This window comes from Procambarus clarkii, chromosome 35 (genome assembly GCF_040958095.1).
Source record: "Procambarus clarkii isolate CNS0578487 chromosome 35, FALCON_Pclarkii_2.0, whole genome shotgun sequence".
Classification (NCBI taxonomy): Eukaryota; Metazoa; Arthropoda; class Malacostraca; order Decapoda; family Cambaridae; genus Procambarus; species Procambarus clarkii.
This window is the reverse complement of record NC_091184.1, coordinates 18,795,889-18,822,491: the sequence shown is the minus strand read 5'-3', so window position 1 is coordinate 18,822,491 and position 26,603 is coordinate 18,795,889. Positions and strand designations below refer to the sequence as shown.

The window sequence follows — 26,603 nt, the reverse complement described above, 5'->3', positions numbered from 1 at the left end:
CACTCAAGACCTTGAGAAAGCACTCAGGAGAGTGTGAAAGACTCTGTGTTAATATTACATAATTTACAAATACATAAGTGTTATATTTTATCCTATCCTATATAAACAAGATTATATCATTATTCTTATTATTTAGCAATTTTATCTTTTCTGCATGAACTATCAAAAAATTTTAATTAGAAAATTAGCAAATATCTGTAATATTTAAGATGAAAAATTGAAGGAAACATTACTGTTAAAATACCACTTACAAATTTTGTTCTGAAACTCGATTCCGCTAACTTCCTATTGAGAATATTAAGATCACCTTCTGCAGCAATAGGATTTGGTATTAGATCTTCTATGATCTTGTCTGTTTCTTTTGTAGTCAAAGTTGCTTTCAATATCTTCACATCACTTTTCAGTTCATTCACATCACTTTTCAGTTCATTCACTTCAGTGTATATGGCCTGCAACATGTTACCTGGAAATTTATACAGTATATAGAAAGTGTACATGCTATTATATTACATATCTTGAATGTACATTTAAAATAAAAGCATTATAAAGTATATTTTAAAATAACTGACACTGAGAAAGCACCCAAAAAGTAGGCTATGACTGATGTGATAGATAATGGGATAATTTCTTAGTAATTATGAAACTGCTTATATAATTGGAAGCAAATTCAGCAATCTAACCTGCTCAGTTTGCAGTCTACTTGAACATGAAACTTATGCCTATCACCCATAGGGTACATATAGGTTATAGGCTACATAATAAATTAATTAAACTTTCAAAACTTACTCATATTCTGCATCATTTCTTTCAAACTCCCATCGTTCTTGTCTGGTGACTTTGGGTCGAATAAATTCCTTGACCTTGGAGTCCTAACGACTGAAGTACTTGGCGTGACCAGCTCATTGTCTTTAAGATTGCAAGATTTAGCTATTAAAATCTAACTACTGTACTGTATAATCAACAAATTTCATGAGCTTTTACTACTGCATACTAATATTATAAGTTATACTATATGTCTACATCACATTTAAACTACCCAACATCAGAAAGAGGGTGAGCCAACATCAGAGAGGGGGGGGGTTATCATGAGAGAGAGGAGGGCCAACATGAGAAGAGAAGAAAAAAGAAAAGAAAGAAAGAAATAAAGAAAAAGAAAGAAAAGAAAGATAGAGAGACATACAGAGACAGACAGACACATACACACAGAATAAGAAGAGGTGACAGAACAAAATTAACAAAACAAATTTCAACATGAGAAAAGGGAGGTCAACATGAGAGAGAGAATGAGGGTCAACATGAGAGAGTGGGTCAACATGATATATATTTTAAATAATTACTTAGTACCTTCATGAAGAAATACTGATGGCGTCAACGGTGTATTGTGAAGTGTAGTCTTCACTGGAGACGGCTTTTGTAGGACTGTTCTATTAGCTGAAAAGGAGTTATGTTTATTTCAAACACTTTTTAACCAAATAATATTTTTAAGACTTTAATATAGTTTGAACTAACATGAGAGAGGTGGGGGTCAACATGAAATACACATTTTAAAAATTAACTTATTACCTTCATGAGGAAATACTGATGGCGTTGAAGGTGTATTGTGAAGTGTAGTCTTCACTGGAGACGGCTTTTGTAGGACTGTTCTATTAGCTGAAAAGGAGTTATGCTTATTTCAAACACTTGTTAACCAAAATATATTTTTAAGACTTTAATATAGTTTGAACTAACATGAGAGAGGTGGGGGTCAATATGAGATACATATTTTAAAAATTAACTTAAGGTAAGGGACAAATTAACACGTAAGGTAAAGGTAAGATAAAGGACAAATTAACACGTAAGGGACAAACAAAAAGAAAAGTAATAACAAACCTGCTTGTTTCTAGTGACTAGATCAAAGGAAAACCAAAATTTCCCTGAACTGTGACAAGTGAAAAGCACCTGCTAGACAAAGTGGGAAAAGTTCACTAGACCCCATATGCACATAAAAGAATAATATACTTAATATTAAACAATTAGAAATAAACACATATTTCTATACAGAAATTCCAGATAAGCATAAAAATTACTCAAAGCTTCTAGTACTTCCAGAAGGAATTAAACAAAACAAAAAAAAAAAAAAACAGCAAGAACTAAGTTTAGAGCAGTTTTTAGTTTTTTTTAAACCAAAAGCATAAATAACCAAACAAAGGAAGCATGGTTAAATATCAATTTAGAACTTTTAATGTTATTTACTACTAATCCTTACATTCACTTAATATACCAGAATAATATGGTATTTGCGGAGGACTTATTTCTTTTGAAGGTGTATTCTCATATGAAGATGGCGAACACTTCTTCTTGGATTGAGACGAGTGATGATTGCCTGAAATTATTTAAATTGCTTAATGTATTGAATGGCATTTTTCAAGTTGCAAATTTTTTTTAAATTACTGTAGTAGGTTATCAATGCTTACGTTTGTTATTCTCGGAATTCTCTTCTTCATATTTGAAGCATGGTTTCCTTTTTCGTTGTCGAGGATAGCCCATATCGTCTTCAGTTTCGACATTTGAAGTGTCTTCCGCAGCTAAGCATCTTCGTTTTGCAACGTCAAAATCATCTGTAATAATTGAATATAATTAGTAATATATCAGCGAGATATATATTTATCGTTACCTAGTAGAGTAGTGAACACTAAGAAATAACTTAAATCAGCTTCCTAAAGAGATGTTTAATAAAACGACGTACATGATTTGGAACTTATAACTGGGGCACAAAAGTCTTAAGTAGCTATGAGGAAACCCATCTTGTGATTAAAATATAATTATAATGCTGTTTTTGTCTGCAGTGTTAAAGTTATGGTGAATGAATGAATAGGTGTCTTGTATCTTAAATCTTAATAATTATAAATTTAATACCTACCAGTTGTTGATAGGATTGTTGATACGACATGCACTCGCCAATTTGTCGTGTCTGGCTTTTCGTGCTTTTGGGCACTAACTGTATGCCTGCTCTGTGGCCACCAGCACAATATTTTTTCCTGAAAAGTCGAAATAAACTGTTACATGCTAATTTTAGCACTAATTTGGAATATTTTTAAAGCAACTCAATATATGCAATTTTTTAGTTTCAAAGTAATGCTTACATCATCAGATTTTTCAATCCAGGTTGTGGAGATGATACCCACACTACGATCATTGAAGCCTACCACTGCATACCGCTTTTCAGATGTCATCTACAAAATTGAAAAATCTTATTAAGGGTTGTTCTCCCCCAAAAAAGAAATTAGCATAAAGTTGGTAATAGATTTACTTGATTGTGTCAATCATAGATTAGCCACATTTGTAAATGATTTTCGGTTGGTATAAACAGTAGCTGCCATGTATGGACTAAAAGGCTTAATACAGTTTTATCTCTTAATGTGCTCTCAAAATATTAATAATTTTCATGAAATACAGGGTAATGGGATTTTTAAACAGGTAAATATTGGTCAAAAGATAATAGCTTTAATAAAAAACAAAATTGTGAATCTCATTAACTTACAATATTAGTTCAAACTATTATTAAAGCATGGATACAGTATTTAAATACGTACTTGTCATAAGTCATGTAGTATTGACAGAAAAGTATTTGCGCTTTCTGTCTCGATCATCATACCTGTGCGGTTTAGTTTTCTTGCTGGAATCACCTTCATGGATGAATTCCTAGTAAGAACCTTAAATGCTCCAATTAATTTGGAGTTACAAGGTTTCTCAAAGAGAGGTATACTTCTCGAATATACCCTGCAAAGGAACATGCTGTCTCCATTTTCATCGGTGTCACTGACAGTGTCCAAAACTTGGCAGCAAGTTTCATTATTCAGCAAATAGGCATTGTTTGGTGCCTTGGTATATATTTTATGTTCTGTATTTGGTGTATAAATCCTTTGAGCATGCTGCATCTCTTTCAGCCTCTTTGCAATTTGAACAAGAGGGTTTTTACTTGATCGAACCATATTCTTAACCTGCTGCAGGTAATTTTCAAATGGAAATGCTGAACATCTGTCCAAACTACCAAACTCTTTGGCATCAGAGGATATGTGTGTTAGGCAGTGTACATTGTACACTAAAAAATCCTTACCATACAGCTCACGAGCCTTTAACACAAAGTACAGCAAAAGATCATGTGCATATTGGCTGTAATTTAACTGAATCAATTTAGGTGATACAAGAATAGAAATGGCTACACTCAGAGTCAGGAAATGGTCATACAATTCTTTGGGTAAGATTCCCTTCGGTACAATCTTACCAGTGTAGAGAAGGAGTTGCCTGTATTCAGTCGCTTTCCATCTATCAACCTCTGAAAGACTTCGAGGTTTACGTGCAAAGTGCATAGGCACAAATTGTGTTAGTTGAATTAGACGCTGACTAATTTCATCAACTTGGCGAGCACATAATTTTACGTTTTTATTTCGTATCCAGGCAAGAAGTAACCTTTTCATAACCCCAAGACATATCTGATGCATATAGTCTATGGGAAAAGTACTCACCATATTTATATTTAAGTCACAGAATGGTGATCTGCCATGGTGATGTTGAGAATTAGATTGATTACGAAAATCTTCATCTGTTCTGAGTTGTAAATTTTTCACTTGTTGATAACTCATTCTTCCATTCCAAACACCCTCTTGGGTACATCTATCACACCCAAAGTAGCCAGAGTGGAGTTTGATTGCCTTCACCATTGCTTTTGCTGGGGCATCACATATGACTCCTTTTAGTTTTACTGGCAATGTTTTGTCATCATTTTTAAATCCATAGTGCATAATTTTTTTCAAATCCTGAATGAATTCATTTAAAAAATCTAAATCACTAGGTTTAGAGCTTCCGTATGTGAGGACTACTGGGAAAACTCTTATAGGTTTGACATTATTGATAGCACAAAGAACAGGCCATAAACTTTCATTTTTACTTCTAAATATTGGCAAACCATCAATGTTGCAAATTAAAGATATTTCTGCCAAATCTCTTATTGTTGATTTAGGATACAGCCTTAAAGTTTTCAACATTTCCTCCTCTAACCCCAAGTAGATATACATCATGCCTGATTTAGTCTCAGTAGGTATATGTTTAACTGTATTCAGTAACGAACGAGCTGTTTTTGGCAAGTCAGCATGTCCCTATTTTCTCAATTTTTTTAATAAATTATCAATGGCATTGTGTGTTATGCCATATTTATTAACCCATACTAACAATACATCTGATAATGATTTATCATCCTCATCACCACTGCTCTCTGACTCTGATGATATTGGGTCATGCTCATCAATCATGTCCCAAGTCCAATCTCTCTCTCTCTGACTTTCCAGAGATAAGAACATAAGAACATAAGAACAAAGGTAACTGCAGAAGGCCTATTGGCCCATACGAGGCAGCTCCTATTCTATAACCACCCAATCCCACTCATATACTTGTCCAACCCGTGCTTGAAACAATCGAGGGACCCCACCTCCACAATGTTACGCGGCAATTGGTTCCACAAATCAACAACCCTGTTACTGAACCAGTATTTACCCAAGTCTTTCCTAAATCTAAACTTATCCAATTTATATCCATTGTTTCGTGTTCTGTCCTGTGTTGATACTTTTAATACCCTATTAATATCCCCCCGGTTATGTCCATTCATCCACTTGTAAACCTCTATCATGTCACCCCTAACTCTTCGCCTTTCCAGTGAATGCAACTTAAGCTTTGTTAATCTTTCTTCATATGAAAGATTTCTAATTTGGGGAATTAACTTAGTCATCCTACGCTGGACACGTTCAAGTGAATTTATATCCATTCTATAATATGGCGACCAAAACTGAACTGCATAATCTAAATGGGGCCTAACTAGAGCAAGATATAGCTTGAGAACCACACCAGGTGTCTTGTTACTAACGCTGCGATTAATAAATCCAAGTGTCCGATTTGCCTTATTACGAACATTTATGCATTGATCCTTTTGTTTTAAATTCTTACTAATCATAACTCCCAGATCCCTTTCGCAATCCGACTTCGCAATCACAACACCATCTAGCTCGTATCTTGTAACTCTATCATCATTACCTAACCTCAGAACTTTACATTTATCAGCATTAAACTGCATCTGCCAATCCTTTGACCATTTCAAAACCCTATCTAGATCAACTTGAAGTGATAGTGAGTCCTCCTCCGAATTAATTTCCCTACCGATTTTCGTATCATCGGCAAATTTGCAAATGTTGCTACTCAAACCTGAATCTAAATCATTTATATATATTATAAACAACAGAGGTCCCAGGACAGAGCCTTGAGGCACTCCACTTACAACATTTTCCCACTCTGACTTGATTCCATTTATACTAACTCTCTGTTTCCTTTGGTATAGCCATGCCCTAATCCAGCTTAATATAGCACCCCCAATACCATGAGACTCTATCTTTTTAATCAGTCTTTCATGTGGCACTGTATCAAAAGCTTTGCTAAAGTCAAGGTATACAACATCGCAATCCTTACCACTATCAACTGCCTCAACAATGCTAGAATAAAAAGATAACAAATTTGTTAAACATGAACGGCCATTTATAAAACCATGTTGCGACTCAATTATCAATTTATGTTTTTCAAGATGAAGACGAATTTTATTTGCTATTATAGATTCGAGTAACTTTCCCACAATAGACGTTAGGCTAATTGGTCGATAGTTAGACGCAAGTGATCTATCTCCTTTCTTAAAAACTGGTATCACATTAGCAACTTTCCAAAACTCTGGCACTCTGCCTGACTCTATTGATTTATTAAATATGGTTGACAGTGGGTCACAAAGCTCCTCTTTGCATTCCCTAAGCACCCTAGCAAACACTTCATCCGGCCCTGGGGATTTGTTTGGTTTGAGTTTTACTATTTGTTTAAGAACATCCTCCCTGGTAACTGCTAAACTCGTCAACCTGTCCTCGTCCCCACCCACATAGACTTGTTCGGCTGAAGGCATATTGTTAAGTTCCTCTTTAGTAAATACAGACACAAAATATTTATTAAAAATACTACTCATCTCTTCATCACTATCTGTTATTTGACCTGTCTCAGTTTTTAATGGACCTATCCTTTCCCTAGTCTTAGTACGATATAACTGAAAAAACCCTTTAGGATTTGTCTTTGCTTGCCCTGCTATGCGAACTTCATAGTTTCTTTTTGCTTTCCTTATCTCTTTTTTAACATTTCTAACCAGTTGTACGAATTCCTGTTCTAAAGTGACCTCCCCATTTTTAATCCTTTTGTACCAAGCTCTCTTTTTACCTATAAGGTTCTTCAAATTCTTTGTTATCCACTTTGGGTCATTAGTATACGATCTATTCAATTTGTATGGTATACTACGTTCCTGTGCTTTGTTTAGAATATTCTTAAATAAGTTATATATTGAATCCACATCGAAATCCCCATTTAAGTCACCTATCGCTGGGTTCATGTCTCGCTCCAAGACCGGCCCACACCCCATACCCAAGCCTTTCCAATCAATTTGACCCAAAAAATTTCTTAGGCTATTAAAATCAGCTTTTCGAAAATCTGGCACTTTAACAGAATTTTCTCCTACTGGTCTATTCCATTCTATGCTAAATCTGATTTCTTTGTGATCACTGCTCCCTAGCTCACTCCCTATTTCGATGTCATTAATTTGCGTTTCCCTGTTAGTTAACACTAAATCTAAAATATTATTTTCCCGTGTTGGTTCCTTAATGTGTTGCGTAAGAAAGCAATCGTCAATTAATTCTAGAAAATCTTCTGCTTCCCTATTCCCTGTTTTGTTCAACCAGTTTATTCCGCTAAAATTAAAGTCACCCATGACATAAATACTGTTAGATCTAGATGCTCTAGATATTTCATCCCATAGATGCTTTGCTTCCATTCTGTCTAAATTTGGTGGCCTATATATTACTCCTATTATAATATTTTTAGCTTTTTCGTTTAATTCAATCCAAATAGTTTCTGTGTGTGGCTCTGTTTTGATTCCCTCTTTGAGACTACATTTCAAATTGTCCCTAACATATATGGCTACTCCACCTCCTCGTCTAATATATCTATCTGTGTGAAATAGTTTAAATCCATATATTTGATATTCAGCTAATAGTTCTCTATTTTCTACATTCATCCACGTTTCGGTAAGTGCAATAATATCTATTTTTTCTGTGCAGACAAGAGCATTTAATTCGTTAATTTTATTTCTTAGACTTCTACTGTTAGTGTAATATACCCTAAGTGAATTGTTATTTTGCGGACCTTCTCTTTCCCTGATCGTTTTGCCAATTCCTTTCTCCCACAAACACATACTTTTATTACCTCCTTCCTCCAAATCAATTCCCATACCTCTATCTACTAACAGTTTAAACCCAAACAAACACCTCTAACCACTTCTTCTAGCGAGTTCGCAACAGCAACAACCCCAGCTCTCGATAGATGCACCCCATCACGAGCATACATTTCATTTCTTCCATAGAAGTGTTCCCAGTTGTCTATGAAAGATATTGCATTTGATTTGCAATATCTTTCCAGCCGGCAATTGACACCAAGTGCCCTCGATATCCATTCATTTCCCACTCCCTTTCTTGGAAGAATGCCACATATGATCGGGATTCCTCCCTTGCTCCTAACTAACTCTATGGCTGTTTTATACCTCTGAATCAGTTCCTCACTCCTGACTCGACCAACATCATTTCCTCCCACGCTAATGCAAATAATGGGATTGTTCCCATTACCAGCCATAATATCATTCATGTTGTTTATAATATCACCAATGCCAGCTCCGGGATAGCAAACCCTTAACCTGTTCCCCCTATCTCTAGCACAAAACGTTCTATCCAAATACCTTATCTGGGAATCTCCCACAACTAATGTTTGCTTAGGTACTTCCTTTACTTTCTGAGGGGCCTGCGCTTCCTTTCTCTTCGTTGCTTTCCCTTTTGCGCGATCCACAGTCTCTCCACAGCACTCGTCCTCCAAAACGTCAAATGAATTTGAAGTTGCTATGGCGTTTGAAGGCGGCTTTATCAAAGTCTTCTTAAGGCCCCTGTCTTTCGCAACTCTTGATGCATGAAGATGATGCATCTTCATTGGCTCCACAACCAATATTAGGTTCTGAATTAGATGACAAAGCAGCATGGTCATCGTCTATGCTGTTTGTTGTAACATTGGCCAAAGGATCCTGATTCAACAACTGAATCTCAACCTCATCACTATTTTCATTTTTGCCACGCTGGGACGCCTGTTCTTTTAGGCGTCGCTTTTTGGCCCGTGACATACGCTGCCATCTTGTGTGGTATTCTCTTCTTTTTTCTATAATGTGTGCATACATTCTGAAGGAGAAAGGCCAAGTGCTACATTACCAATTACTATTACAAGATTATTAGTAAAGTACTGTACTGCAAAAAGCAAATAAAATGGGGTAAACTAAACTTTGAAAACAAATAATAATTAAAACAGGTAAATTAGTAAAATAACAAAGGCTTAAGCAGACATGACTCTGCTTAAGCCATGTAAAGCAGACAGATAAGATGGCAATATATAAGGGGAAAAAATTAAAAAGCTAGGATATAAAACTAATTGAGATCAAAAGCATAAATTACTATAGGGGAAAAAATAACAAATGACTTCATAAAAAAATTATCCAATTGCCAACAGCAACTTGGTAGTACGAGTCTAAGTCTAAGAAACAAACAAAATTTAAATGCTGTTATCTGCAATGAAACAATACATACTATTGCACGTACCGAAACATTGATGAATGTAAAAAATAGAGGTGTGAAAAAAAGGAGGTGTTATACCAAAACAGATGCAGAACTAGGAAACAGGATTTCTTCAACAGAAATTTTGAAATTGTTCACAATTTTTGTTAGACCAAAGTTGGAGTATGCAGCAGTTGTATGGTGCCCATATCTTAAGAAGCATATCAACAAACTGGAAACGGTGCAGAGACATGCCACTAACTGGCATTAACTAAATGCCAAAAAATATGCCAAATATACTACATAAATATACATACTACACATGCACAATAATTGTCCTGGGTCCAATGTCCTGGGACCTCTGATATTCATAATACATATATATATATATATATATATATATATATATATATATTATTATATATATATATATATATATATATATATATATATATATATATATCTATATCTATATATATATATATATATATATATATATATATATATATATATATATATATATATATATATATATATATATATATAGGGCCATCAACACACCTCCAGCTAGGGCCACCAACACACCTCCAGGGCCATCAACACGCCTCCAGGGCCATCAACACAACACCACCATCAACACACCTCCAGCCAGGGCCACCAACACACCTCCAGGGCCACCAACACACCTCCAGGGCCACCAACACACCTCCAGGGCCATCAACACGCCTCCAGGGCCATCAACACAACACCACCATCAACACACCTCCAGCCAGGGCCACCAACACACCTCCAGGGCCACCAACACACCTCCAGGGCCACCAACACACCTCCAGGGCCACCAACACACCTCCAGGGCCACCAACACGCCTCCAGGGCCATCAACACAACACCACCATCAACACACCTCCAGCCAGGGCCACCAACACACCTCCAGGGCCACCAACACACCTCCAGGGCCACCAACACACCTCCAGGGCCACCAACACACCTCCAGGGCCACCAACACACCTCCAGGGCCACCAACACGTCTCCAGGGCCACCAACACGTCTCCAGGGCCATCAACACACCTCCAGGGCCACCAACACACCTCCAGGGCCATCAACACACCTCCAGGGCCACCAACACACCTCCAGGGCCACCAACACGTCTCCAGGGCCATCAACACACCTCCAGGGCCACCAACACGCCTCCAGGGCCATCAACTCAACACCACCATCAACACACCTCTAGCCAGGGCCATCAACACAACACCACCATCAACACACCTCCAGCCAGGGCCACCAACACACCATCCAGCCTACCACCACAACCCAGCAAACACAGAACGTTTGTGGACGTTTTTAAATGGTTCCACAAAGGTAATACTGTAACTTTTGACATAAATACGTATATCTGATGTTCTTAAAACCAAAGGATATAACTAAAAACATATATTCTTGAGACACAGTTTTTTAAGATTTATGTAAAAATTTAAAAATAATAGTGAATGCTATGGTATTATAATGTTTTCATGCTTTATATTTAAGAATAAATAATTTTCAGTCAACATTTAGTTTTTTTTGTTTACTTTCTGTAAAGCTATCCAATTTACGTTCTTATAACATAAATATAACATTTATATGACGTCAGTATAACGTTATTTACACGACATCATTACGTTATTATGATGTTATATTAACGTATAATTCCTGTGTGAAAACCAGAATATATATTGAACTTTATGTTTTAAACCTTGTAAAGTTATCATAAAACTTGGAATAAGACGGTAAGCATGCTTTACTTATGAAAATATACAAACAAATCAACAAAAACATTTTAACCTAAAAAACATAAACATAACATAAAGTAATTGCATGCATGGGAGTTAACTGGAACTCTGTAATATTGCATACATGAACCTTAAGGTACAAACCCAGTGTATTTACTCATGCAGTTCTTTCCTAAATCTAAATTTTTCCAATTTTTACACTTTGTTTCGAGTTCTGTCTTGTGTTGCTACTTTTAATACCCCATTAATGTCCCCTTTGTTATGTCCATTCATCCCATTGTGCACCTCTACCATATGTCACTCCTAATTCTTTGCTTTTCTAGAGAATGTAATATAAGCTTTGACAATCTTTCTTCATATGACAGGTTAACAGGTAGAACAAAGATTACCATTTATATATGGATAACTATTATAAGTCGGTTTGAATGAGTGAATTGCTGCTTGAAGATAGGTATATACACCTGTGGTACTATCAGATTGCATCGTGGTGAGCCTAAAACCCTTCAGATCCAAGCAAAGGGTAAAATGCCAGCAGATACAATTGCGAACACATTGATACCAAAATGAAAGACATATGACGAGAATTGAGGTAACCAAAGTGAAAAGAGTGTTCACATTACATTGCACTAGAGTGCTCCCGGGTTACTTTCTCTCACTTTCTCTGTTTTGTGCGGATGGTACACCTTGCTTTTGGAGTTTATATGCATTTAAACCTGTAGATAATTCTATTGCTAACACATTGATACCAAAATGAAAGACCTAGGATGAAAATTGGGGTGACCAAAATGAAAAGAGTGTATACATTTTATCGCTCTTGTGCGCTCCCTGGTAACACACTCTCGCTTACTCTGTTTGTTGCGGATGGTAAGCCGGGCTTTTGGAGTTTATATGCCTTTAGTCCTGTAGAGAATTCTATTGCGAACACATTGATGCCAAATTGAAAAAACTAGGATGAGAATTGAGGTAACAAAGTTGAAAAGGGTATACACTTTTCAGTATTATCACACTCTCTAATGTAATGAGAGTTGCCTGAGGGTGGCTCAGCTTTCTTTTTCTGGTACCCTTGGCCTACATTCATCTTGTCGGCGGGTGGAGCGCGCTGCTGTCTTTGACATTATATGCACATAGTTCTGTTGGGAATTCTATTGCGAACGCATTGATACCAAAATGAAAGACATAGGACGAGAATTAAGGTGACAAAGTTGAAAAGAGTATACACTTTTCAGTATTTCCGCACACTACCAGGGAATGTCCAAACAAAAATGGAGAGAGTGGAGGGGTAACTTGCCCAAAACGCGAAAGTGTTTGGGGAGATTAACTTTCGTTCAATACTATTATGCAAAAGGAGCCACACATCTATAGTTCATCCAATAAAATCAGCAGACTTCTAGATGTTACTACTGCTCGGCTTAGACTCGGTTACAAGTATTTCTGGGAATTCTCATTATCTGCCGATGTAGACCTGACCAAATGTTAACTGTCAACAAAATTATTTGCACACCCCTTCGTCACTATGTGATAGTGAATTCAGAGACAATTCTATAACCAATGTACCAACGATGTGTCAATATTTCATTCAAAATGATCTGGTACCAGAAATTTTAGCCAAATATCCCCAGTTTGCTAACTGTAAGTAGTAACTAAGTGATTGTAACCTATCCACCGCTGCCCACTGGATGGGGAGCGGTGTGCAGGACAAACATATCAATTGTGACACTAGCTCTCCACATATGTCAGTTGCTTAATTTAGAAACTGTACTTGTGATCGATCTCGAACCTATTGTTGATGTGACGACTTATACTGAATTTTGTAACTAGCTCATCAAGATTGTAACTTGCTTAGCTAAATGAATTGTTGGGTTCAGTCCCTGAGCCCATTATGTGCCTCTGCAACCCTTTCCACTTCCGCCCACAAGATGGGTATGGGGTGCATAATAAATGAACTAAACTAACTTTAAGGCATCCTGAAAGAAAGCTTGGAGGGCTTGAAAAATTGCAGAACGAAGCCTTGAGGATAATCCTTGGGTGCCTTCGTACCACAAAGATACTTAATATGAGAAAGGAACTTAATATTCCGAGCGTTGTTTATCGTGTTACTGAAAATAACTGTCAAATTGGTATAAAAATGCTTAGGCTAGCTCATCCTAACCGTTGCACAGAAGCCCTCCAGAATTTCTTTATTGAATGTAAACATTGTTTCAAATAGATAAATAAAATTGGAACTGAACTCAGAAAGTATCAGATTTATAATTTGTACCAAGAGAGACAACAATAGCACTTTCCTGCACTGTAGGAAATTACACCCTTTTCAATTTTAATCCCTCCCTTTCCATCAAAGGAGCAAATTAGAGATCAGTCCCAGCTTTGTCTTGAGGCAAAGCTCAACGTCTTAAGCCATATTGATGCTCTGTCCACAGAGCATTCTCTCTCTCAAATCATATACACTGAAGGTTTCCTACAGCGCCCAACGGGTGCAGCTGGAAGTGCAGTTGTCCTGGCAATAGGATATGACTTATATTTTGAGTGGGGAGTCCGTATAAACAACTGGGCCTCTACCCTTCAGACTGAACTATTTGCCTTGCTCCTTGCACTGAAATGTGTACAAGTATCCAAACTTGATACATTAGTTGTAAGTGACTCTTTATCATCCTTAATTGCTCTCAACTCTTTAAGACATAACTGTAACATGCTTGTGTCTGAAGCTAGACACAAATACAATAACAACTTGAGGAACCTTATCATAAACAATAATCTCAACAAAAATCACATAGTTCTCAGAGGTGATTTCAATATTGACCTAGGGCTACAAAATAACCCTCAAGTAGACTGTTTCCTCAACAGCATGAATTCCTGTATGCTCATCCCCGCAATCACCAGGCCCACCCAAGTCACTCAAACATCTGCGACTACCCTGGATCACTGATGGACCAACATAACAGCTCCTCTTACATCAAGTATAATCACTGACAGAACAACTGACCACTATCCTACCTTCCTTGTAGCGAACATGGCCATAACACCACCAGGTAACAAGAAAATTACCTTTAGGTTACAATGTGAAGCGGCAATAGGCAATCTCACAAATGCCCTCCACAATGTAAACTGGGAATCTAAATTTATCAATACACAGGATAATAATTCGTTAACTAGCCTCTTTCCAAAATTTAAAGCCTTTACAATACTTATTGTCCTCTCCTCACCAAGCAAGTAACTGGCAAAAAGGTTAAATAATCCCTGGCTCACTAATGGCATACTTAAAGCAATCGACAAGAAACATGAATATGAAAAAAAACTTAGGATTGGCCTAGTTGGAAAAGAAGTAGTTAAGAGGTATGCATCAGTGCTTACCAGTATAATAAGAGCAAAGCGTTCCTATTACGAGAATAGATTCAAAGAAGCAAAAGGCAACATAAAAAGCACATGGAGAGCCATCTCTACCATCCTAGGAGCTAAACAACATTTACATAATAAGATAAAAATCTCCAAGGATGGTTATACACCTGCAACAGATCTTGAAACAGCAACTGAATTTAATAGCTTCTTTTCATCGTTTGGTGCTCACCTTGCCCGAAAAATCCCAGAGACTCAGACATATGTTACCACATATCTTTCACGCAGCTATCCAAACTCTCTTCTCCTCTCTCCGGTCAGCCCTACAGATGTTGTGTCCATCATTCACTCGCTAAAAACCAAAGCTGGGAACATTAGTGAAATACCATCGATGGTACACAGGCGTGCCTCCCATGCCCTTGCACCATCCATAGCACTGCTGTTCAACAAATCCCTAGAGTGTCATACCTTCCCTGATATCCTTAAAAAAGCAAGAGTAACGCCAGTTCATAAAGGAGGTAACACGGCAGACATAAATAATTACAGACCCATATCGAATCTACCTATATTATCAAAATTATTTTTTTTTTTTTTACAAACAGCTCTACTCCAATCTTGTAAAATTCAATATACTAAGTCCCTGTCAGTTTGGCTTCCGCTCCCAAAAGAGTACCAATGATGCTATTGTTAGTCTGCTTGACTTAATCTTCTCAGCCCTTGACAAAAGTGAGTTTCCAATTGAACTCTTCATCGGCCTGAGAAAGGCCTTTGATACTGTTAACCATAACTACCTCTTACTTAAATTCCACCATTATGGAATCCGTGGCCTTGCCCTAAACTATATCCGATCCTATCTTAGTAACAGACACCAATATGAAGCCATCAATGATATAACCTCTCCCACTTAATTACCGTAAAGGTGCCACAGAGCAGCATCCTAGGACCCTCCTGTTTCTTATATACATCAATGATCTCCCTAATGTCTCTAACATACTTAAACCTATATTGTTGGCTGATGATACTACTCATCTACTCTGACCCCAACCCACTCATGTTAAATAATGTTGTAAACAATTAATTAAAAAAAGTCTACTTGTGGTTGTCAACCAACAAGCCTCACACAAAACATAGAAAAGACCTACTATATCTTATTTGGAAACAAATCAACAAATGCAATTCAGCTTCAGATAGATAATGTAAACATTAGCAATAAAAATGATGGAAAGTTTCTTAGCCTATACTTAGACAAGAGACTCAACTTCCGCACCCATATACAACACATAACTAAAAAGGTTTCTAAAACAGTTGGTATACTGTTTAAGATCAGATATTATGTACCCTACTCTGCTCTCCTCTCACTCTATTATGCACTTATCTATCCCTATCATTCTTATGGCGTTTGTGCTTGGGGTTCAACCTCTGCAAACTACCTCAAGCCCATCATCATCCAGTAAAAATCTGCTATCAGGACAATAACTAACTCTACCTTCAGACAACACACAGCTCCCTTGTTCAAATCCTTAAACATGCTAAACAAATTCACTCCATACATTCTCCTGTGTAAATTACGTTTATAAAGCCCTTTTTCTAACTGCAAACCCTGTTCTGAAACTCTTCCTGGACAGATGTAATAGAACACATGGCCACGTCCCCACCAGACATAAATATCTCTTTGATATCCCCAGAGTCAAACTTAATCTATGTAAACACTCTATGTAAATAAAGGGACCTAGTTTATGGAACTCACTCCCTTATAATGATTTGAAAAGCTGTCCAACTTCTGCCATATTCAAAAATAAAACCAAAAAGTACCTGTAGTACTTTTTAAGTACGAGGGAGTAATGCGCAAAGCGTCCCTCACCTGTGACGTCACAGCGTCAACTGACGCCATATCAACACATCGGCCATTTTGTCGTCAGTTCAGTCATGGCGAGGACTAACCCTTCATGCAAACTGCACCTACTATCAAGAAGAAGAAGATTTTGTGTTCCACCGATAGTATTATCGTAAGTAAGCACTTATATTTTATATTTTATTAAATTAATTGATTCTATTTTTCTGTAATAAAGGTCCAAAGGGTTAAGGAACAAGGGTGTACCGATACCGACGCTCAGTGCGCTCAACTCACACCAAAGTATCACCTGTGTAGCTTCTGTAATTAGTGTTAATTAGTTATGCTATAAGATAATGAAGCGAGTATAAGATTAACTCGCTACAAGGGTACTGTGTTGGGAGGTGAGGGCTGTTACTGGTGTCTGTGGGGATGTGAGGACTTGTACCAACCACTATCACCACCAGTACCTTGTCTTGCACCCTGCTTAGTTTTCCTATTGAGATATGAAGTATTATTGCATTCATATAATTATTCATTCATTGTCATTACTATTTTTATGGGCTATGTTCTGTTACCCTAATGCTTTTTACCCCTGGGCATGTCCATTTACTCTCCAGCCCTTCACAAGCCACTGCTGCACCCCCTCCATGCCCATACTTACTGTGCTTATTCTTACAGGACTGCACTGCATTATGTGGTGCTCACTGCCTGGACACCTTGATACATGCATTATAGGGTTCTGGTAGTTGTTCTACTCACCAAGCCCTTCCAAGGCCAGGCTTGACATGTGAGAGCTTGATCCAACAGGCTGTTGCTTGGACAGGCCCCTCAGGCCCACATATCCACCACAGCCTTGTTTGTCCGGCACTTCAAAATCAAATGTTTATTTACGTAAGGTACATACATATTTTTAGGTAAGGTACTCTTTATTTGGGTAAATTTATCTTCGTAGTATTTAGCTTTGGCTCGTCTAATTATCTTGGATAGCAATAACGAGTAATTCTTTGAGAATTCTTTGGAGACAATTCCTAACCTATACTTCTCCCAACCTATACTTCTTCTCAAGGTCATCTTCACTTCTTGAAGATGTTCAGGTTTTCTCTTGAAGATGTCGACGGTTGTTCCAGCAATACTGTATTTCTTTTATTGCTGAAAACCTGTTTTCAGCCATAAAAAAATAATCCTGAATCCAGAAAAAAATCCCTTTTGTATCGTCTGGAAATTTTCAAATATTGCTGATCAAACCTGAGTCTAAATTATTTGTATATATTATGAATTACAGAGGTCCCAGGACAGGGTTTTTAGGCACTCCACTTACATTTTCCCACTCTGACTTAACCCCCATTTATACAAACTCAGTCTTATCTTTTAGCTAATAATTTATTGTACACACCATACTCAGCCTGTGTAGGGTAGTTTATTGTGCATGTGTAGTATATATATTTGTGTAGTATATTTGGTATATTTAATGCCTCTAACCTCTCCTCATAGTTCTTGTCCTTCAGTTCTGGGAGCCACTTAGTAGCATGTCTTTGCACCTTTTCCAGTTTGTTTATGTGCTTCTTAAGATATGGGCACCATACAACCGCTGCATATTCCAACTTTGGTCTAACAAAAGTCGTGAACAATTTCTTGAGTATTTCGCCATCCATGCATTTAAAAGCTCTGAATATTATCCTTTACCTGCAATTGGTTGTTGCTGTATTTATAGAATATGATTTGTTCTACTTTACATTTGTTTGTTCCTTTTTTTCAAAATTTCTTTCTGCCTCTCTCCTCACTGCCGTGTAGTTGTTTCTCTTTGTATTACTGGTATGTTTGGGGGTTTGGCCTCTTCGTATATTGATTCCATTTTTGTGTCTTTTGGTCTCTGTCCGTCTTGAAATTTCAGTTGAACAAATCCTGTTTCCTAGTTCTGCATCTTTGTTTTGGTATAAATGTTTTTGTTCCTTTATCATATATTTCACAAAATTGACATACTGTGCATTAATTCATCTCAATTACTTCCTTTCCTAACAGCAAGCCTTTCCAGTAAAATTCTTTGAATTCTTTTCTGACTTCCAGCCTAATGTTTGTTTTATCCTAGTGTGTATGATGCCTAGCGTGTGTCTGGTGCCTGTTGTGTTAAACCGAAGATAAATGCATAAGTATAGGTCAGTAATTTCTCCAGCTTTGAAAGGGGCTTTCATTATGCAGCAGTATTCCACTCTAGAGAGCACTAGCGTCTTGAAAACTATCATCATCGGTATAGCATCTCTAGTGTGAAAAGTTCTTGTTATCTATCCTGTCATTTTTCTTGCAGTTGTGACGGCTACTTTATTGTGTTCTTTAAATGTAAGGCCTTCTGACATCAGTACACCCAAATCCTTTACGTTGCTTTTCCGTTCAATGTTATGATTTGACTGAGTTTTGTAAGTGGTTTCCGTTTTTATATTTTTTATTTTTTCCGTAGCGCATGAGCTGAAACTTATGTTCGTTAATCACCATGTTATTTTCTGTAGCCCATAGAAAGACCTGATTTACATCTGATTGGAGGTTTGCCGTGTCCTCTATGTTGCCTACTCTCGTGAAGATTCTAGTGACATCTGCAAAGGATGATCAAGTACTATAGGTTGTGTCCTTGTCTATGTCCGATATGAGGATGAGAAAAAGTATTGGAGCAAGCACAGTACCCTTGGGGACTGAGCTCTTTACGGTTGATGGTCCAGATTTTATTTTGTTGACTACTACACATTGGGTTCTATTAGTCAGGAAGTTGTATATCCATCTGCCTATTTTTCCGGTAATTCCTTTTGAACGCATTTTATGTGCAATAACACAATGGTCACATTTGTCAAAGGCTTTTTTTTGTCAAAGCGTTTTGTTTGTCTTCCATGGCATCTAGTGCCATGTCAGAGTGGTCCAGCAACTGTGATAGGCAAGAGCGCCCTGTTCTGAAACCATGTTGTCTGGGGTTATGGAGATGCTGTGATTCCATGTATTTTGTGATCTTACTTCTTAGCATTCTCTCAAAGATTTTTATGATGTGCGATGTTAGTGCTATCGGTCTGTAGTTTTTTGCCTCTGCCTTATTTCCTCCTTTATGGGGCGGTGCTATCTCTGCTGTTTTTAGTATGTCAGGGACAATGCCAGTATCTTGGCTTTGTCTCCAAAGAATGTGAAGGGCCTGCGATAACGTTTTTTACAGTTCTTGATGAATATAGAGTTCCAAGAGTCAGGGCCTGGTGCAGAGTGCATAGGCATACTGTCTATGGCTTCTTCAAAATCCAGTGGGGATAGGATCACATCTGATTTATGATTTGATGTTGGTATCATATCCATGAAAAATTCATTTGGGTTATCAATCAGATGGATGGAGAGCTACACTCGTGGTGTCCCATTTTCCCAGCACTCTTTGTCATATAATGCTTTGAAACTTTTGACGGATTTGGCCTCCACCACCTTCTCACCTAACATGTTCCAACCGTTTACCATTCTGTTTGCAAAAGTGAATTGTCTTACATTTCTTCGGCATCTTTGTTTAGTTCGTTTAAATCTATAACCTCTTGTTCTTGAAATTCCAGGTCTCGGGAAATCTTCCCTATCAAGTTTATCAATTCCTGTTACTGTTTTGTACGTAGTGATCATATCTCCTCTTTTCCTTCTGTCTTCTAGTTTGGAATATTTAATGCCTCTAATGTCTCCTCATAAATCCTGCCCTTCAGTTTTGGTATGAATGTTTGTGTGCCTTCATCGTATATTTTGCAAAATATGGAATACATCTCATTTACTTTACTTTAAGAATATGGTTCGATCAATTAAAAACCCTCTTGTTCAAATTGCAAAGAGACTGAAAGAGATGCAGCATGCTCAATGGATTATATATTAGTGATTATTATTAGGATTATATATTAGTGAATCATATTAGTGATTCAATTATTATGGTCATAAAACAATAAACAAATAGTTTTGGTGTTATTACACTCTATTCACAGGTTATATATAAGTATCTGCATGTTTTGTTCACCATTACAAACCACTAAGTTGGTTTGATTTTTGTTGAGATTGTTATTTATGATAAGATTCCTTACGTTATCTGAGAATGAAGCTATGTCGGTATTGGGAAATCTATAGATGGCACTTATAGTCAAGGAGGATTTAAGGGATTTACTGGAGAACTTGGCAAAGGTATATTCACAATAGTCGTCTCTATTACTAATGAGACTATTGCAGATGAAGGTATCTTTGTAAGATATTGCTATGCCACCTCCTTTTTTTATTAGGCCTGCAGTTGTGAATGGCTTTATTATCAGCCAAGTTGTAGCATACAACATAGCATATATATGTATATGGCATACATATATATATATATACACATATATATATATATATATATATATATATATATATATATATATATATATAATATGTTATGTTACAACATAACAGGCCAATTACACTGGATTAATCTTTGTGTTTAGATAGGAGATGCCTCGTATGGGCCAATAAGCCTTCTGCAGCCCCTATGTTTATCCCTTATGTATCCCCCCATGTTTTCACCTTCATTGTATTATCACCTGACCTAATGCGGGTATAAAATCAACTAATATATATATATATATATATATATATATATATATATATATATATATATATATATATATATATATATATATATATATATATATATATATATATATATTCAAAATTCGTCAGTGTACTACATTTTTGTTGTTGCTTTTAGGTGATGCTTTTAACCAGTGTACGTGGGTCTGATTGTGCAACCACAGTTCGAAGAATAATGAAGATATGAACAAACGGCCTGTGGTCACTATACAGTCTGGAAGGGCAAAAGAAGAAATTGGCATTTCTACAAAAACAAGAACTATATAATGTTATTTTAAGTAAGTAACCAAAAAATTAAATAATTTTTTTAAAGTTTAAAATTCACTTAAAAATGTAAATTTTAAGTTAAAAAATTTTAACCAAAAAACTTAATATTTTTCATATTTGGAACCATTCCATAATCCCAAGCATAAATGATTATATTTCTATCACTTGCTCTTAAGATTGTTTCATTTAATAGAGGTTGGGCATAATTGTTCTCTGCTGCTAATAGAACTGACTGACTTAGCTATAGGAAAATGTAAACTTAATTGGTTTATCCATTACAGTATTTTGCAGTTTATTTCATGATCCTGTGCTTAATACTTGCATAAATAGTAGATTACAAAATGCATTTTTATATCATTAGTATTGAATAATAATAATGCAAATAATTGACTTATAAATGATGTACAATTAATTGGTAGGTGATATTATATTATTAATATTTTTTCATTCTTGCAAAGCCTTAACAAAGTCATTAACATGTTAATATAAACTTGATCACCTTCCACTTATTTTCTCATGTGCTACCTACATGTACAAAACCTTATTCCTAAATGCATATTTTGTTCTGAAACTTGTCCTTTATATGTTGTGTATCACCATCTCTGGAGAGTTTTATCTGATTGATGTATAAATTACTTTTAATTTTACAGAATATTATTGTTATACTGAATTTATTATTATATAAATAACTTAATTTTACAGAATCATCTATCAACGCACATCCACAAGTTGAGGAGGAGGATGTGACCTTCCAGATGTCTGAAGTACTGAAACATGCACCAAACAGGCCTGGTGGATCTAGGTACAAGGTAAAATAATTTAAATTTTTTTTTTTTTTTTTTACTAATTGTCCGATATATATATATATATATATATATATATATATATATATATATATATATATATATATATATATATATATATATATGTCGTACCTAGTAGCCAGAATGCACTTCTCCGCCTACTATGCAAGGCCCGATTTGCCTAATAAGCCAAGTTTTCCTGAATTAATATATTTTCTCTAATTTTTCTCTTATGAAATGAAAAAGCTACCCATTTCATTATGTTTGAGGTCAATTTTATTTTATTGGAGTTAAAATTAACGAAGATATATGACCGAACCTAACCAACCCTACCTAACCTAACCTAACCTATCTTTATAGGTTAGGTTAGGTTAGATAGCCGAAAAAGGTAGGTTAGGTTAGGTTAGGTAGGTTAGATAGTCGAAAAACAATTAATTCATGAAAACTTGGCTTATTAGGCAAATCGGGCCTTGTATAGTAGGCTAAGAAGTGCATTCTGGCTACTAGGTACGACATATATATATATATATATATATATATATATATATATATATATATATATATATATATATATATATATATATATATATATATATATATAATATGTATGTGTGTGTGTGTGTGTAATTACCTAAGTGTAGTTAAAGGATGAGACCGTCTTCCCAGCACTCTTTGTCATATAACGCTTTGAAACTACTGACAGTCTTGGCCTCCACCACCTTCTCACCTAACTTGTTCCAACCGTCTACCACTCTATTTGCGAAAGTGAATTTTCTTATATTTCTTTAGCATCTGTGTTAAGCTAGTTTCAATCTATGACCTCCTGTTCTTGAAGTTCCAGGTCTCAGGAAATCTTCCCTGTCGGTTTTATCAATTCCTGTTACTATTTTGTATGTAGTGATCATATCACCTCTTCTGTCTTTTAGTTTTGGCATATTTAATGCCTCTAACGTCTCCTCGTAGCTCTTGCCCTTCAGTTCTGGGAGCCACTTAGTAGCATGTCTTTGCACCTTTTCCAGTTTGTTGATGTGCTTCTTAAGATATGGGCCAACTTCTGTTGTTGGGCACCACACAACAGCTGCATATTCTAGCTTTGGCGTAACAAAAGTCATGAACAATTTCTTTAGTATATCACCATCCATGTATTTAAACGCAATTCTAAAGTTAGAAAGCGTAGCATAGGCTCCTCGCACAATATTCTTTATGTGGTCCTCAGGTGATAGTTTTCTATCTAGAACCACCCCTAGATCTCTTTCTTTATCAGAATTCTTTAAAGATTTCTCACATAATGTATAGGTTGTGTGGGGTCTATGTTCTCCTGTTCCACATTCCATAACATGGCATTTATTAACCTTAAATTCCATTTGCCAAGTGGTGCTCCATATACTTATTTTATCCAGGTTTTCTTGAAGGGCATGACAATCATCTAAATTTCTTATCCTTCCTATTATCTTAGCATCATCAGCAAACATGTTCATGTAATTCTGTATACCAACTGGTAGATCATTTATGTAGACAATAAACATCACTGGTGCAAGAACTGAACCCTGTGGTACTCCACTTGTGACATTTCTCCAGTCCGATACATTGCCTCTGATTACTGCCCTCATTTTTCTATGTCAGAAAATTTTTCATCCATATTAGAAGCTTACCTGTCACCCCTCCAATATTTTCCAGTTTCCAGAACAACCTCTCTATGTGGAACTGTCGAATGCCTTTTTTAGGTCCAAATAGATGCAGTCAACCCAACCATCTCTTTCCTGTAATATATCTGTTGCTCGATCATAGAAACTGAGTAAATTCGATACACAGGATCTTCCAAATCGAAAACCATACTGTCTGTCTGAAATTATATCATTTCTCTCCAGGTGTTCTACCCATTTAGTTTTAATTATTTTTTCCAATATTCCAATTCCAATTTTTTCCAATAATGTGTGTGTGTGTATGTATATTTGTGTTGTTGAATATGACTGAAAGTCATAGTCTTTCTGCCCCTCTCCTTACTGCTATTGTTGTTTCTCGCATCTTTGTATTGCTTGTATGTTTGGGCAATTTTTCCCTTTTTCCTAGTTCTGCATCTCTGCTTTAGTATAAATTTTGTTGTGCCATTATCATATATTTCACAAAACTTGACATACATCTCATTTACTTCATGTCCTAACAGCAAGTGTTTGTCAAATTCCTTAAGGAAATATCTGAGTTCCCCATAATGACCTCTCCACAAGTCAGGTTTTTCAACTGCTTCAAGCTCATTTTCTTCCAGATTATAATGCATTGCATACTTTATTCCCAAAAAGACATGGTCACTTTTACCCAAGTGACAATGTCACTTGGGTAAAAGGAGGGAGGTACTGAAAGGAGGAAAAGGGAGGTACCAAAGGAGGGAGGTACTGAATGATAAATATATCTTTCTCTTTCCTGGTAATTATAATATCCAGCATGGAGGGAACATCCCCTTCCCTCATCCTCTTAGCTTGTTTAACATGTAGAAACATGAATGTTTACAGGGTGAGGTTTACGAAATTATATATATATATATATATATATATATATATATATATATATATATATTTATTATTAAATATGACCGAAAAAGTAAGATTAATTATTCTAACACGAATTTTCTCAATCTTTCGTACATTACGCTTCACTGTTGGAGGTAAATAAAAAATCACTTCTCCAAAATTCATTTTTATTTCTAGTCTGACGCGACACGGGCGCGTTTCGTAAAACTTATTACATTTTCAAAGAATTCACAAATACACAACTGATTAGAACTTACGTCTCTCTGATATTATATCTACATTTGAGTGAGGTGGGAAGGGTGATGTGGCATTAACACAAGACAGAACAGGAGGGGATATTAATAGGGTATTAAAAGTATCAACACAAGACAGAACAGAAACAATGGGTATTGAATAGAAGTGTTTGTAGAAAGCCTATTGGTCCATATTTCTTGATGCTTCTATATTGGAGCGGAGTCTTGAGGTGGGTAGAATATAGTTGTGCAATAATTGGCTGTTGATTGCTGGTGTTGACTTCTTGATGTGTAGTGCCTCGCAAACGTCAAGCCGCCTGCTATCGCTGTATCTATCGATGATTTCTGTGTTGTTTACTAGGATTTCTCTGGCGATTTCTCTGGCGACACAGAAATCATCGATAGATACAGCGATAGCAGGCGGCTTGACGTTTGCGAGGCACTACACATCAAGAAGTCAACACCAGCAATCAACAGCCAATTATTGCACAACTATATTCTACCCACCTCAAGACTCCGCTCCAATATAGAAGCATCAAGAAATATGGACCAATAGGCTTTCTACAAACACTTCTATTCAATACCCATTGTTTCTGTTCTGTCTTGTGTTGATACTTTTAATACCCTATTAATATCCCCTCCTGTTCTGTCTTGTGTTAATGCCACATCACCCTTCCCACCTCACTCAAATGTAGATATAATATCAGAGAGACGTAAGTTCTAATCAGTTGTGTATTTGTGAAGTCTTTGAAAATGTAATAAGTTTTACGAAACGCGCCCGTGTCGCGTCAGACTAGAAATAAAAATGAATTTTGGAGAAGTGATTTTTGATTTACCTCCAACAGTGAAGCGTAATGTACGAAAGATTGAGAAAATTCGTGTTAGAATTATTAATCTTACTTTTTCGGTCATATTTAATAATATATGTCTACAGGAAAGACTGCTACCAAAATATACTAATATATATATATATATATATATATATATATATATATATATATATATATATATATATATATATATATATATATATATAATATATATATATATATATATATATATAATATATATATATATATATATAAAATATATAAAGTTTGTGTGTGTGTAATTTATATAAATAAATAATTAAATATTAATTTTGTTAATATCTTTTCAGGGAAAACTTGCAAGTACAATTCGTATACAAGAGGGGCAACAAGAGCCAGAGGATGTCTACTAAGAAAATTTCAAGGGTTAATTTCTCAAATGGACATTTTTGCATTTCAAGTGTTATTTGTTTAAGATTGGGTGTTTAACTATTTCAAAGGATTTTTGTTATATATGGGAATTTACTCGTTTCAAGGGCAAATTTCTCAAATGGTCATTTTTGCAGATCAAGGGTTATTTGTTAAAGTTCATCAAGTTTCTCATAAGTTGTATTTATTATGTTTGTTATCATATGTTCTTATTTCCCAACCCCTTAACCTAACTTCTTGTAATCTTAGTGTATTTAGTAGGTTCTATCATATGTTCTTATTCCCCAAACCTTTCAGATGTAGTTTA

The 26,603-nt window shown here is 36.0% G+C and overlaps 2 protein-coding genes across 2 annotated transcripts in view; both read right to left on the bottom strand.

The window, feature by feature from the left end:
* Positions 1–26,603, bottom strand: part of LOC138371377 (uncharacterized) — a 613,305-nt gene that overhangs the window by 173,548 nt on the left and 413,154 nt on the right. The gene's annotated exons all lie outside the window — the stretch shown is intronic.
* Positions 1,754–3,867, bottom strand: LOC138371256 (uncharacterized). The gene is made up of 5 exons (XM_069336063.1): positions 3,573–3,867; positions 3,123–3,212; positions 2,900–3,017; positions 2,454–2,597; positions 1,754–2,362 (listed from the first exon to the last, which is right to left on the bottom strand). Exons 2-5 carry the CDS (start codon positions 3,210–3,212, stop codon positions 2,235–2,237), a joined length of 480 nt encoding a protein of 159 aa, XP_069192164.1. The 5' UTR covers positions 3,573–3,867; the 3' UTR covers positions 1,754–2,234.